This window comes from Tachypleus tridentatus, chromosome 1, assembly GCF_004210375.1.
Source record: "Tachypleus tridentatus isolate NWPU-2018 chromosome 1, ASM421037v1, whole genome shotgun sequence".
Classification (NCBI taxonomy): Eukaryota; Metazoa; Arthropoda; class Merostomata; order Xiphosura; family Limulidae; genus Tachypleus; species Tachypleus tridentatus.
Window position 1 is genome coordinate 84,244,751 of NC_134825.1, and position 16,430 is coordinate 84,261,180.

A 16,430-nucleotide genomic window follows, 5' to 3' on the forward strand; every position below is an offset into this window, starting at 1 on the left:
CAAGGCCATCCATCTACAGGAATTCAAGGCCAAAGTAAGGTGTGAGGGTTGGATCCCTCAATCACCAGGATCCTCTGCACCCATTCATTGGTCACCATGCACGGTAAACACGTGGTTGGATGTTTAGATCCCAGAGGAGGTAATCTGAAAGAACATAACCTTTCCTGGGAGGTCCCCTCACCATGTACAGGAATCCACACCGAGGGGTGCGTTGAGTGAATTTACTATGAAAAACATACAACTTCCTTTAGTTATAGTTATTGTAAAATAAAAAAAAATATTGATTTTAGTATTTGATACAGAAATCAATTGTATGAAAATGCCAGTCAAAGGTGATGATCATAAATTAAGATAATTAGCAAACATACCTTGTTGACTGAAATAATACTTATAAGCTTCAATTTCCTCCTCAGTACAAATGCTTCTTCCATCAACACAAAACATCTTATCAAATGCTGCTAAATCTTCAGCACGCATATTAAGTTCCGGTAGCAATGGTAGTTGAAAAAAGAACAAGTACCTGCAAAAATGATCAATCATATTCACATCAATATCTCACTTGTGATACAGAAGAAAAAAGATTTTTATGAAGTATGTCAATTGTTTTGTTTGATATTTTCACTTTGAACCTATTTAACTGTTCAGCATTTCTTTTCAATACATACAAAACTTTGTTTTGAATGAGAGAAACATACTGTTAGACAAATGCAACTTATATTCACATCAAAATTTTGGTTACAAAGTGCTAAAATTAAGTGTTTATAATTTTTCAAATACATAAAAACTAATAAGTGTCCAAGTCCAATGGACATCACGCTAACCATATGTTAAGAAAATAACTTTTATTCTTTTACAGTTGGGTTTTCTAAACTATATAAAAGCCAGTATGTGTCATACCACGCTTAAGTTCTTAAAACAGGATAAATCGTTAAAACCGAAATGCATTTATCTGGAAAGAACTGTTCAATTGCTGTCTATTACAATTTTAGTGACTGGGGCTACAAGGGGTCATGAAGGGTATATGTGCCATGAAACATTATAAGTGTAGTGAATGTTGGTATAATAGTTTAAAGTAAACACACAGTGTGGGATTACTTAGTCTAGAGCCAAGTGCATAAAATTTATTATGAAAGTAAAAATATTGATCCAATTTTGAACTTAAATTGTTTCTGAATTAAGATATTTTCTGTAAAATCACCAAAATTGTCAATAAAACAAAACCACTTTAATCAACAGAGACACTAAATTAAGAAATCAAGAAATATTTTTTCAAGTTATGTTTCTATACACTTCATTTTAAACTTTCATTACACAGATTAACAATAATATTAGATTATCAAAGGATTAAAAACTACAGAACCATGAAACTCTTTACAATCTATAGTAATAATAGTTTTAGCAGTCTTTCAATTATCTACATTTCCCAGTATTCATAAACTTCACTGAAAATCAACTGTTTATCCACCAGCACCTCTTAATGCCTTATAAATAAAAATACTTACCAGGATTTGAAAAACTGACTTAAGTTACTGGAAAGAGTTTTTTCAAAGTTGCGAGGGTGCGGAGCATTCAAAATAATCAGCTGTTCCACTATTTCTGGGTAATGTGCAGCCACGTACCAAGCTACAATTCCACCCCAGTCATGACCTACAATTACACCACTTTTTCTACCTACACAGTGTCAAAGAAAGAGCAAAATCAAATAAGAATTTTATCAGTAATTCCTTAAATCTTGGTCTGTATGTAATATTAGTAAGAAAAATTGTTGACAGATAAAAGTTTTAACTTATAAGTTAAGATGTAATAATTTATATTTATTCTCATCTTGATATTTAATATGTATGATTAAAGAATTTAAAGACACATTTAAACAATGGATAATAGAGCAAACAAGAAGCAAAATTAAATTGTATGAGATATTTTTAAACTTACAGTAACAGAAATTTCTTGGTCACACATACAAAAGAAGTCCACTTTTGTTCAAAGCTAACATCTACAGTATGAAAGTTACAAAAATATTAAAATAACTAAACATAATATTTACCAGGTTTACAAATGCATAAAGCTGCAGAAATAAATGAGATTTAATGGATGAAAAGAATAGTATCACTATGGCAAGATGTTGAATTATTAAATATTTAAGGTAAACAACAAAAAAGCCACTTTTTGTTCTTGTACTCATTTTCCTTAAGCTTTAATTTTGTTATGGCAACTAAAACTAAAGTTTTTTTATGCATTTACTTTTACTCAAAATCCACAAGTTTTCTCTTTTTATACCACTATTTTTTGTTATTTTTCTTTATTGCTTTAGTATCGTAAAGGCATTTATTTTTGAATCTCTTTATAGTTAAGCTGTTGTTTATGAAATGAGGGGTTAACAGCTATTAGAAGCTATTAAGTTAAACTAAACTGTCAAAAGAGGGTACTGAGCTAGGTGAAATGGATCTGATTTTGAAAACCAACAACAAGCAGGTAAAATAAGTCCTGGTACTAGTACCACCTTAGGAAATAAGTTTCAATACTCAGTACCTATTAGTACCAGTAGAATTCATCCCTGGTGTTAATATTGTGTAATTAAAAAAGAAATTGTTGGTATAACATGCAGCTTTCATAAAGCACAGGGAGCATCAGTTAGCCTTAGAAAGAATTAATGAAGCTCAAATGGAAAAAACAAGTTTCAAGAGAAAAGTAAAGGATATGATAAAGGAAACAGGAAGACTATTAATATGTTTTTTGAAAGAAATTTAAAGTTAACAATGATGTATGTGGTGAAAACGTATGATAAGAGCTCAAAATAACATCTGCACACCAATTAAATGTAATAAAAGGTTTCAGTTTTTGCCAGATGATGCACATAGGATGTTAAAAAATACAGAAAGTACAGGGCTCTAGTAATGGGAGATTTACCTGTTACATTTAGAGCAAAAGCACTTAAATCAGTGTTTACTAGGTGCTAAGACTCAGATTTTTGAGTACAGAAGAGTGGAGTCAATTTTTTAAACACTCAAAAATTCTCTTTCTATGATACAGGTTGGTGCCAATAATGCCAGCTCTGATGAACTGGAGAAAGTTTTAGCTAAGGGAAAGGAATAATAGTAATCATAATGTAATTACATTAGTAACTTATCTTAACTTCAGAAATTAAGTATCAAGAAGTTAATACATTTATTTATAGTTCTGGTCTTTTGCAAAATACTTTCTAAATTTACAAGTTATTGGGGAAAAAATAAACTACATGGATGATTTTTAATGTTTTGCATTAAAAAGATGAATGAAGCTAAGGAAAAGAAAAAAAAAAGTTTATAGTGTATTAGAGAAGCTGAAAATTAGTAAATGCCTTTCAGAATCTTACACCCTGTTAGAAAATAAATTCACCAGTGAATATAAAGTGATTACTAAGATGCTCATCACAGCATAATAAAAATCTTGCTTTCAACATAATAACAGCTACAGTAACATGCAAAAAGTTGTTACGGAAATGGCTGTGTAGAGGGAATGACCATATTTAAGTATTATAATATTGAATCTATCAAATTTAATTTCTAAGTGAACAACAGAATGTTAGGCATTTGAACAAACAATTAGTGGAAAAATTATTATGAAGGGAAAGCCAGTGCATAATGTCCCTAAAAAATTCTTACTTGTCAATTTAAAGTCAAAGGTGAAACACAGTCTTTGCCTTTATTTTGTACAGTGAAAATTCAGGAACAAAAAGCTCTTCATCCAAGTGGGGTAAATTATAATTAGTAAATAAAAGAATCTTCAATGAAAATACTAGTTGTTGCTTTTTTAAGTTACTGGGCAGTTGTAAAATTCTTGAGTTGAAAATTACTCATATAGTCATGTACTAAGTTTACAAAAACCTTGAAAGGAATTATTTGTTGAGTGAGGATGTTAATGTTACTAAGGCAAAGAAAAAATTCTGTGTGTGTTTGTTGAAGAAAGTCTAAAGCATACTGCTTAATACTACCAGTACTATGTCGGTATTGGAACTTATGACCACAAAGGTTTCTTTTGAAAAAGAAAACTTTATCTTGACATCCTGCCATTCAGTTCATTTTATACTAAACTGATAAAACAAACTGCCAATCCAAGCTAAATGTGCTATTTCCATTACTTCCAATTTAGCATATTTGTGGAAGGATACTATATTTGAAGTAGTTTGAGGCATAAGTACAAGAAATACTTTACGATTTCAACTTTAATAGGTTTCCCTCATAAGTGTTTTGATTTCTCAAGTGATAAACTGAAAGTAACAGAGCACAACATGCAAACCACAATAAAAATTAGTATACCACATATGCTGGAACAAGTGAGGTGAAATAAAGTGAATCAAATCACCAAAGACACTTCCTTCAATAACTAACAACTTCTAAGTTTACAAGCACAAGATAACTATAGTCTTTCACATTTAAGTTTTTCTAAGTTCGTAGTATTTTAAATACTTGATTTTTTTTTTATCACCACTAATTCTAGAATCCAATGTAAAGAAGTGCAAGTTTTAGTCTTTCTTTGTATCTTCAATCAAGTATTATTCTACTAGCTTTATTCTCCACCCATTCCAGTGATACTCTCTAATGACAAGAAATTCAAACTGAATAACAGTATTCTAATATGAGAGTGTATACATGAAACCAGTAAACATCTCCTTTTAAATTTATTATTTCTATAAACACAATCAATATGCCACAGTGCATTAACACAGAAAACACTCAAATGTTCAGAGAATCAGAATTTATTTTTCTCTGAAACAGTATTTCTTGACACTTGAGATAATTCAAACATTTTTAAAAATATACATGTATCCCTAATATTGAATATTTTAAATCTGCAATATTAACAGCAATTAAAAGAAAAATTCTCACTACTTTGATGAATTTGTATGCAGTAACTAAGTGTTACCATTAACAAATCTGAATGACTTAAAGCCCAAACAGGCTTCTAATTTCATTCACATAAATCACAAAAAACAAAGGTACTAAGATCATTCTTTGGACAGGAAAAAATACCCATTTATTGTCACCCTATTCTGTCTACTACTGAGCCATTTTAATTTTGTTTTCGCCATTACAGTAGTAATAACTTACCTTCTACTTCATTTGAAGAGCTTCCAAAATTCAAAATAGACAATATCAATAGTAAAGCTTAGCCTTATAAACTATTAAGTCTCTAAAAAAACAAATAATTACCTAATGCATTTAGTAGCTGTTTTATGTCATCTTCAATTTTATTCACTTGGTAAGCTCTGATTCCTTCAGGTTTTTCTGATTCTCCATAACCACGCATGTCTATAGCAACCAACCTGATTGAAAACGTCTTCAGAACATCAGTTATAGACACAATCAGCAGCATATATTATTTTTTAAGTGTGCATGTTTATACATACACAGTATACCAGTAACTTTACATCTGCTAATAAAATTAAACATAAGCATTTTACAATTTTGTTTTTCACCATATTTCTCTTAATTGCAGATTTAAAATCATATATGGGAAAAATTTAGCATTTCAGAACTATCTTTTGTCTCCAACAGTGGCCCAACTAATGACTTCTATTATACATCAAATTGAGAAAAAAAATATCTAAAATGTTTTTACACACCTCTAATTTTGAATCCACAATGAACAAATCAAGAGGAATGTGGAGAAAAAAGCAACTGTATTTTGCATTATTTTTATAACAACTTTTAGGCCTATTGATTTCTAATTTTCTTCCAAGGGGAAAAAACAAACATATCTGCAGTTAAAGTTATTTTTCATTAATAAATGTATTTGTAAGTTTGGGTCTATTTTAAATTCAAAATAATGACAATTGCTAAAGGAAAAAAACTATAGATAAGGAAATAAATGTATTAAATGAATATGTAATACCAAGTGTTTAACATCTATAATGATAAAATATAACATTATGTCTGTAGCAGTTTTACAGACAAAATTTAAAATTTTCCTGGCATGAAAATGTATTTCAGCTACACACCCACCAATATACACCATGCAGAGCCGTTACTTTGTGTGCACTACCACATAATTTCCTGTAAATGCCATAAGGTTAGAATAAAGCTTCCACCTGTAAACACGTAAATGTGTATTGTGCCAGTCTATGGTGTAAACATCGTTAGATTACAAACCATCACTAAGAGGAGAGTGATAATCCTCAGTAATTCCCATGAGTACTAGCACATAAAATGAAGTGTACTTTTATAAAAAAAATAAGATAAACTAGATGCATTGGGAGGAAGAGAGAGAAGTGGTTCAAAGAGGTATCCATATGAAATACATTTTTAGGTGGGAAAAATGTTAACTTTGGAAATGCTACTAACCACTCCAATGTAAAGAGCTAGAATGCCACCCATAAGATGGTGGAAGAGCTGGTGCTGAAAAATTACAAGGGCAAGTTTCTTGCTGAAAATAGCAACAGAAGGTGAAAATATATGGAGTGACACCACATGCATATCAAGCACAGATTCCACTCACCCAATACAGAGGATACAGCAAAATATATTGTTATAAAATTTGTTGCTGGGTGCTAATTCGTCATTAATAGGGGCATAATGGCTATACCTTCCATTATCTCAAGGGTAGACAGTGTGTACTGTGTCTATGGATATACATTTGGTTGCTCTACATCAGAGCAATATGTACGATACGAAAGTCATGCTTACGATCAGAGGCAAACCCAAGACCCATAGACTGGACCTAATCACCAGAAATGGGTTGATTCCTAACACAGTGGAATGTCATGTACTACATCACCAGATAACAACCAATCCCGTACTTCCCAAATGAAGGGTGTGTCCACCTAGTTTCATATTTCTAGGATTGCAATGACTGATAAGGAATTCTTTATGTTTAGTTTTCTAGTGACAACACTAACATGGCCCATTGGCATCAGGAAAAATCAAGTTAAATTGGGTTCCAGTGACAGTGTAATGATGTACTGTCACTAAAGATATTAGGCTTAAACTAAATGTGAAGGCTCATTGTATCTGATGTTATGTTCTTTTTGCCAAGTACAAAAAGAGCAGAAGGACATGCACACAAACACATACATTACAGGTAAATAATTAGTACTTAAGCTGGCAAACAAGGTTAACATCAAAAGGAAGAACTGCATCAAAAACAGCAAATCAAAACCTGTTATGAATGACATTTTAATGAACTGAAAACTTAGGAGAGGGACTGAGTGATGAGGATAACTGATGAGAACAGTCATGAAGACATTTATTGGAGTTGGAAAATGAAAGGAAAAATGAGCTATGAAAGAGAAGAAAAGATAAGGAAAAACTGCTCTTTAAATGGAAATCAAACACACAGAGAAACCTTTGTCAAAAAGCAAAGTAAAAAAAACAGAGTAGGATGATCCTGTGGAAAGGAGTGGTGAAGATACCAGAGGTTGTAAACTATCCATTTGCACTGATAGCTGGTCAGTGTGGAAGGCTGATAAAAATGAAATAGAAAACAAGCTACTCTGTGTGAAGAACCCTGTAATGAAAGTTGAATGTCAGTAACTTGAGATAAAATGACTGCTAAAATGGAAATGGATGAGATATCCTAAACAAAAAATGGCATAAAATGGGAAACCACAGCTGAACTTTCCAAAGAGAAGCACTTTGAAAGAACCTAGCAAGGAATGTCATGTATGAGAGACAAAACATGGAAAAGAAGACAAAGTAAGGAGTGGGCATAAAGAGACAGGTTGGATCAAGCCTAGTTTAGTTTATTGATAGCCATAGCTGCAAAGTCTGGAACTGGAGACAAAAAGAAAAAAGTTTGGCATTGAAAGGAGTTGCAAAAGCATCAAACAAAAGACTCCCACAGTGGAAACAACTTCAGTGAAATGACACAATATGAAGGTATCATTCCATGGGAGCAATTTTGTCCAAGTGAGACAAGTGATCTACAACTTGGTTCAATGTTGGTAAGATAAGACAGGCTAATGATTGAATTTGATTACCATGGACCCAAACAGAGAAATTCCAATAATGTTTAACCCCCATCTGATTGTGCCCATCTTAAGCATTTCAAGGAGGCTATATTCTCTCAACTACCTACAGAAACTTCAGATCAGGTTTTTCATCCAACTGAGGGTTTTTAGTCCTGTCTTTTGTCATCTTCAAGAAGACTAGGGACTGGCACCCTACAAATGATTTATCATCCTGGAAATACTTTCACAATGTTTCTAAGGACAGGTAAGGTAAGCCATTCTTGTGGTTGATGTGAGATACAACCATGAAATTGTCTGAATGGATCATCACTAGATACTTTCTGAACTGAGACTGAAGACATGGGCAAATCCAATAAACAGCCAAAGTTCCCATGATGTTGATATTAAGGGACTGCTTCTTTGAAGAACAAACTCCTGAGATGGTGGAAGTGCCCAGGAATGACCCCATCTAGAAAGAGAGTTATCTGTGTACGTGTCAGGTCAAGGAAGCGAAGAGGTGAGTTATGTTTAAGCAATAAAAACCACTACAATACTCAGGGACAGAGTCATAAAGGCTAACAAGGAATCCAAAGATATGATCCATTGATCACCCAGGATCCACTAAAGGGGAATTACATGGGCATGCATGCAAGAGTTAAGGAAACTAAGGGTCCCCAAATTGAGAAAGACATTCAAGTGGACCAGTTAATGAGTGGGGATCAAGAGCACTTAACCATTCAATCCAAATGACAGACAATCTTTAAACAGAAAGGAGGTGGTTGTTTCCAAGACAGAGCCAATGGGAGCCAATCATCCATATAATAATGATATTGAATAACCAGGGAATGCATCTTCTGAATGAATGATTACATAACCCAACTGAAACCATTAAGGGTCATGGCTAACCAAATGTTGTGAACAAAATCAGAGGAAATTGGGATGTGGAGAAACACTGAATTTGGTCATCCATAACCAAAGAGAGTACATCCATCTGACACTTAGAAAATCTTCCATTTTAACTTAGGAATATCAAAAAAGTTGTTCAAGGATGTCAAATCAATGATAGGGCGTCAATTCCCAGTCTTTTTGGGGATGGTAAAAGGATAGGAATATAAACCCTGAATGAAGTAGGTAACTCACCCTACTGCTTTCATAACCAGTAGAAAGGATACAGATGAAGATAAACGAGATTAGATGAAAGTTAAAAATGGCTGAACAAAGGAAAGTGGAGGGAGAGTTTTATAACACAGGGGCAGCCTATGGGAAGTCATCTCCATGAGCTAATAATTACTAGCAAAGGAAGTCCACAGGTGTACAAATGGAGAAAGCTGAGCTCCTACAGGGCCACAGCCAAGAGAATGGCACACAAGACAATTACCTCAATAAACCATAACACCTTGTCCTATAAAATGGAGATAAGAATGGGTAATAGAATGAGTAACAGAAGAAAGTATAAACCTATGAGACATGTAAAGATAGGGAACATGTTGAAATACATATGGTCTGGTAAGGTAGGAAACCAAATAAACCACTAAAGACTGGTAGCAAACAACTTAAGCCCAAGATTCCTATTATCAGGAACACATTCTAAAACTATGTTTAAATAAACGAGGTGTGACCAAGGTCTAAGATATAATAGGATAGGGCACACTTGAAAGGAAGTAATCCCAACCAAGCAAATCCTAAATATAAAGGAACCACATTAAAAAGTCACAGCAAAAGAAGAGATCAAGGCCAAGGTGAAAGATGAAGTGTAGATGAAAAAAACAAAGAAGCTGCATTATGGTAAAACATAGGAATGTAAACTGAGAGGTGGGGAAGAAGCAAAGTGGGAGAAAGAAGGTGCTCTAAGCAGAAATGAGAGATTCTAATGGCTGAAGTTTGACAAAATCAGAAGGATCATGATCATATGTCATAGGAAAAAAGTCATGATTGTGAAGAGGTTCAGGATAACTTTGATCAGTGCAACTTTTGAGAAAGAAAGAAATAATGAATACCAAAATTTATGGAGGGGAAGAAAATCAGAAGATGAAAGCTCATGATAAAAAACAACCCACGATTCTTCAGAAACTACTGAAGAAAGAAAAAGAATGCCACATACTTGGGTAACCATAGTTGAAAGAAAAAAAGTGGAAATATATGTTCCTTATCAGAAAAAGAAGAACTACAAGTAAAAACATGCAAAGTTGTAATTATAGGACTCAATATCTTCATAAACATAATAAGGGACCTGAAGGACAAATAAATGTGGCAGAAAGGTGCCAAACACCAGATGTACAATGGTGGTAACATCACTGAGAGATAGAATGTTCCTGGTCACCACTGAAACAGGATAAGGAATATCAAAATTTCAGAGGCACAAGAAAAAAACATGTCTGAACACTAGCAATGCCAAAAGAAAGAACTAATCTGTTTTCACATGCAAGCATATACAGAGATGCCAACTATTTCAAATGACTGTGCATAATGATTGTAGATAGAGCCCTTTATCATTTGCAGCTACTAGGCCCTTCCAACTTGTCAATAGTGTTGTGCTCATGTGTATTGACAAGGACAAGGATACCCGTCTGTGAAGAAGTGTAAAGAAGAGAAATCTTTGCTGACTTTCAATTTTGGATCAGCAACCTCTGTGTGAATTAGAAGTTCATCATTTAGAGGGAAATATTTCGTCATGTAATTTGTAGCTGCAATATAGTATTTCTTGACACTGGTGTAGAAGCTGATCAGGTCCAGGTCCTTTTCATATTTAACAATGTATTCCTTGTTGCAGTGAAGTTCAGTGATGTTGCCTTCAAGATATTCTGGCTTAATGTATCTGACAAGTATATTTTTAACTTGTGTAATCAGAGTTCTATGCATAACGTGTATGTAAGGTTCTTCTCTTTGCAATACCAAATTGGCTTACTCAAATAGAGGAATTGCAGACTGAAGAAAAAGACAAAATAACAAGTTCATTTTGTTGTCCAAGAAAACTGTTAATTTATATAACTTGCTCTGTGCATAACTTTTCTTGGTTACTTCCTTGCTAGCTTTTGTTTTCTTCTCTTTTTTCATTGATTGTCTCTTCTTTAGTTCAAGGTCAGACTGCCTAAACATATATTGAGTTATATCAAATATTTCTTTGTCTGCTTTTGGAGACTGTTGTCTTGTGTCCCTGTGTGGCTGATAGGATGTTTTGACTGTGTCCCTGTGTGGCTGGGAGGGTGTCTTGACTGTGTTCCTGTGTGGCTGAGAGGATATCCTGACTGTTAAAGTCTTGCTGCCTGACTGAGTTGCACATTTAGATCCTTTTGAATCTAGTTTTTCCTTTTCACAGTGAAAATACTTCTTCAATGGCTTACACATGTCCAATATTCTGTTGAGGCTACCACAAGTGATAGCCATTTGTGTTAACAGGTTGTAGAATTTTTCTTGTTTCTTTGTCATACAATACTTGAAACTCTTTGAAATGTTGTTTTCTGCTAGCACTTTTGTCCAGAAAATAGTAGATATCTATTAATATATCAGAAACTGGGCAGGGCAGTTCTCTGGAAGCTTTCTGGGCAACAATATTCATAAGGTGACAGGCACAGCCCATGAAGTAAATGCTAGGCTGTCGTCTTGAGATGTGTCCCATCACACCTTTATCTATACCAGACATAACTGAGGCATTGTCTGAAGAAAAACTAAGACAGGTTTCCCATGGAATTTTCCACTTTGTCAGTTTGTGGTCCAAAAGCTTGAAAATATTCTCTCCTGTTGAAGCTTCTTTCCATTCCACCATTGTCAAAAGAGAACAAACAATTTTTCCAAGCAAAGGGTCAAGATATCGTACAACCACTGGATACAGTTTTGAGTCATCCATGTCTGTGGATCCATCTATGGCTAAACTGCAAACACTATTAGTAAGTATACTTGAAATCATTTTGTCATCTTCACAACCTAACATTTGTATAATGGCTGTAGTTTTGGTTCTAGCACAGCCATATTTTTTAGCTATATCAGACTGGAAACATTTTTCTGAATAGATGTCATGCATGATCGGCTACAGCTAGGGGTAAATTATGAGCAATGGCAATTTGCGTGAACATCACTTCTGCATTTATTGTTTCATATTCTGAATTATTACTCATAAATGTCATTATCTGCATCATTTTTGTTTTTGCCTCAGCCTTTTATTGGTGAGATGCCGATTTTGTATGTCTGGAACAATTGTTTATCCCGCCATGTGCCACGGAAAAAAATTGATGTGACAAACTGTACAAAATGCATGACTGTCACTGACTTTTGATGCAATGACTGGATATTTTGCACTATACTCTTTCCTAAATTTCTGATTCACAGTTTTAGCCCTTTTAGATTTGCCAGAAACAAGACAATCTGGTGAATGAGGTCTTTGTTTTGCCATCTTATGAATGATCGCATTGGTGTTTCTATGACGCTTAGAAAATGAGAAATACCCATCTACGTGAGCGCTGATTGGCTGACAAGCACTGATGATGTAACTATGGATTCCCTCACATACTCAGTATGGAGAAGCACTGCACTCAAACTATTGGTAGACGTCGGAGATACAAATATTTTTTATTATTTCAAGCACAAACATGATTATCACAAGTAGTCATTTGGACTATGTCTTTTATTTATTATCAAAATTTATTTGTATCTCACTAGAAATTTTCTTTTCACCCCTTTCAAACCTTGGAGGGACAAGGCCTAATAATATATAATCATTTGGGAGTTGCAACAAGTTGTAATATTTGTCTGTATGAACGTATAGTCATAACGTATACACCAAAATCATAATGATTATGCTCAAATCATAATGGTTGGCACCTCTGCATTTATAGAGAATGTGTATCAAGGTCCAATAGGTGAAGGGTTATAGTGTAGTAATGATTACATCATAGACGTGCACATGATATTGCATTAAAATGCATGAGGTAACAATTCTTGTTTGGTGTAGTGAAATGACGAACATTTCTGAAAAATAACTTAAATATCAACAGCAATCATCCTGTCATTGTAAGTACCACTAGCTACAGCTTAAGGTGGAATAAATGTTTTGTTAATGTTCATATTTATTAAAGCCATAACTTTTTGTCCAAACAGAAAACAAGGCTTACCAGTAATCTTCATAAAATTCTTTCAGCTGATTTCTCCAGCTAAACCAAAAATCTGGAAACCCATGAATCAATACCATCAGAGGATTCTGTGAATTTCCATTTGTAACATAATGAAGTTTCACTTCCTAGAAGAGTAAAATAAAACAATGTACTTCAAATTAAAATGTTTTAGTACAAATACATCTGATGCTCATATTAAAATCAAAAATTAACTGTAGAATATTCCAGAATAAATAACTAATTTTATTACTCATAAGAAAGCTTAGTTGGTGTGTTGAATACCATAGTAATTGAGCATGAAGAGATTTAGTTTGTCTGTGGTACAGGTAAGGTGGATCAAATTTAAGGAACATTTTATCTAAATGGTAAGATGAATTAAAAATTATATTAAAATACTTTAAGAGGCTCAGTCTTGTGGTTAGGCAATAAAATCTTTTAAAAAATGAGTAGAGAACTGGCAGGTATTTACAACTAGTATTTTTGAATCTTCTGTTGACCAATGGACAGAAAAATTTGGAGCTCTGTGATAGAAAAGTTACAAATACTCTTATTTTAATAGAAAGGAATTTACAGGATGCAATAAATGTTAAGAGTTAGTCATGTTTTAGAACTGTGGGCTTGACTGCTTGACTTGTCAGGAGGTTAAGAATGACACAGTATTACACTTGTAGTGTCTTCCTACTTAAGGGTGAATTAGAGACATCTATGAAGATTGTGTTAACATGAGGGAAAATAAAATGTTTACAGCAGAAATCAAGAAAACAAAACAAGAAGTAAATAGAATTAGAGTAATGGTTGATTTCGAAAAAGAAGGTGTGAATAAAGAACGTTAGGTTTACAAGAATATACAAGAAAAGAAGTTAATGCCAAAGAGAAAGGTTTAGTTAGCATTCAGGTAGCCACCTCAATAAGAAGTGAGATGATATAGAGTTTACATAGTAGGAGATTTGCATAAAGTATCAAACAGTTATTGTAATAAAACATACAAAATGATCAGGACTAGAATTTGCTTGCAAGGTATTAAAGTATATATAGGATAGTGTGTAGACAGCTTAGCAGCCATTTTATAAAGCTCTTTCACACTAAAGGTACAAAGTTTAAATGTAAAATTATCATGGAAACTCTGATGGCAATAAGTGGACTGGACAGTTGGATCTGTGGAATAGTTTTAAGCAGGGTAGGAGTGAATTATACAACAAATATTTGGGGAATATTTATAATAAAAATTACTTTTAAATATAAGGTTTCATATTAATAAAGAAAGGTAGGGTTTGTAAAATAAAATAAAAGGAGGGTGAGGCGATTTTCCACACACAGAATTAACTGCGGTCTGTTTGTAATGAAGCCAAAATACTGTAGTCAAGAGACTGAATCTATATGGATTACAATCAGAAATATGAAGAGCAGAATGTTTAAACTGGCAATTTTTATAGGCTATCTGATTAGACAGATGAGGTGAATGAGAAAATGTATAATGTGAACATAAAATTACTAATAAGGTTAATGATGCAATAATTACAGGAGACTTTAACATTGAATAAATTGATTATGATTGTACAGAGTCAAATAATAAGGAAGAAAGATTTATTGAAGTGACTCAATTATTTTCCAAATCAAATCATGAGAAAGCTGATTAAGGAGGATGTTATTTTCAGATTAATTGTTAATAATCAAGGATATAGTTGCATAAGTTGAAGTGGAAAAACATTTTAGAAAGTAGTGACTGCATAATTAGTTTTCATATTTTCCTACATATTGAGATGACAATAATTAAATTTTAAGTTCATCATTTTCAGAAAGACAATTTTAAAACCATAAGTATGATTTATGATTATTGAATAAGGATAAAGAGTAATGTGGTACAGATTTGGAAAATGTGAGAAAATAAATTGATTTCAACTCAAGGCAGGCATGTTCCGAATAAAATAAAAAAAGACAATAGAACCAGGCAGCCTTTAAACCATTTTATGAATTTCTTTTTTTTTTTTCCCAGGCAAGACATTCAAGTGGTAAATGACTTGGAATTTCCACATAGCTGCTGTGGTTATTTCAACATACCAGCTACAGGTTGGAATCATCTGTTTACATTTGAGATATGTAATATGATAGTGCCACTGCTTTTTATTCATCTAACTAGAACTCCAGCATAATCTTTGTAGCAGGTTGGGGAATTAAAAAAACTACATGTACTTATTGATGGGTCAATTTCCCCATTAGTCCAATGTATCCAGAAGGGCCAATGTGGCTGCACACATAGTGGCCCTGTTCATACCAACTCTCACTCTCAATCCATTTTAATTATCTACTGTGGGTTTGACACCACACAAAGGTAACAAGACTGCCTGTGCTTCATTTATTAGTTTTCCTTTATATATTACTGAAGCTCTTAGCGACACCCCCCCCCAAGACATTTTATGGTATTTTCCCATTCAATAACTGATGAATCATTACTAGCATTGCCTCTTTCTAATTCTAAGTACCGTTATAATTAATTTTTGCTTTATTTTTCATTTAAAATAACAAAGTAGTGGACAAATTTTTATAGCAACTTTTATAATTATATATACAGAGGTTCTTTAAATTAATTTCAGAATTATATACAGCACTCACAATGTAATCACTATCTTCATTGTTTATAACAAAATATTAACTAACAGTTCACATTATTACCTTTAACTCTACATATGCATGTTTTCCAAGAGATGCGTCTCGTAAGCATCTTGGGGGTTCTTTTCGTTCCCTGACCTTGAAAATTTTTTTACCAATACGAAACATCCTGTAAATACTTCCGAACAGAAACAAAACCCCATAAAACACGCTTAAAATATATGTAATTGCTAATTCTACTTTTACTTTGTTCATTCTGACGGCAAGAAATACCAGTAAAATAATGCTTGTATCCTTTCTTCTGATGAGAGTTTCTTCCTGTTATTTCTACCAGACCTCAAAATATACTATATACTGTAATGCTACCTTGACACATCATAATAATTATTGAAGCAACTAGAGCGACATCTACTAAGTCACTGTGGGATTCTTTGACATTAAGTGTTTTATAATTCTATACTATGAATATTATGAAGTTAGTGTTTGAATACATGTAGTAGTTATTTGTTCATTTTAGATAATTTGATGTTTATCAGAATATTTAGTGCATCCTGGAGAGACTTAGACATTCTTCATTGTTTGATTATTTGTTTTGAATTTCGCGCAAAGCTATTTAAGGGCTATCTGCGCTCGCCATTCCTAATTTAGCAGTGTATGATTAAAGGGAAGGCAGCTAGTCATCACCAGCCACCGCCAACTCCTGAGTTACTCTTTTACCAAGGAGTAGTAAAATTGATCGTCCCCATCAACATAACGTCCCCATGGCTAAAAGGGCGAGCATGTTTGGCGCTACG

At 33.3% G+C, this 16,430-nt stretch overlaps 1 protein-coding gene across 2 annotated transcripts in view; it reads right to left on the reverse strand.

The window, feature by feature from the left end:
• The window catches only part of LOC143254152 (epoxide hydrolase 4-like), a 29,098-nt gene extending 13,039 nt beyond the window's left edge, over positions 1-16,059 (reverse strand). Inside the window, exons 1-5 of one of the 2 annotated variants that reach the window (XM_076508956.1) lie at positions 15,700-16,059; positions 13,030-13,154; positions 5,190-5,302; positions 1,503-1,671; positions 369-520 (exon numbers count right to left, since the gene is read on the reverse strand). In XM_076508956.1, the coding sequence (XP_076365071.1) occupies positions 369-520; positions 1,503-1,671; positions 5,190-5,302; positions 13,030-13,154; positions 15,700-15,891 (751 nt within the window). In that variant the 5' untranslated portion in view covers positions 15,892-16,059. The remainder of the gene's footprint in view (positions 1-368; positions 521-1,502; positions 1,672-5,189; positions 5,303-13,029; positions 13,155-15,699) is intronic. The other variant, XM_076508963.1, reaches the window with a different exon arrangement.
• Positions 16,060-16,430: the final 371 nt, after the last annotated feature.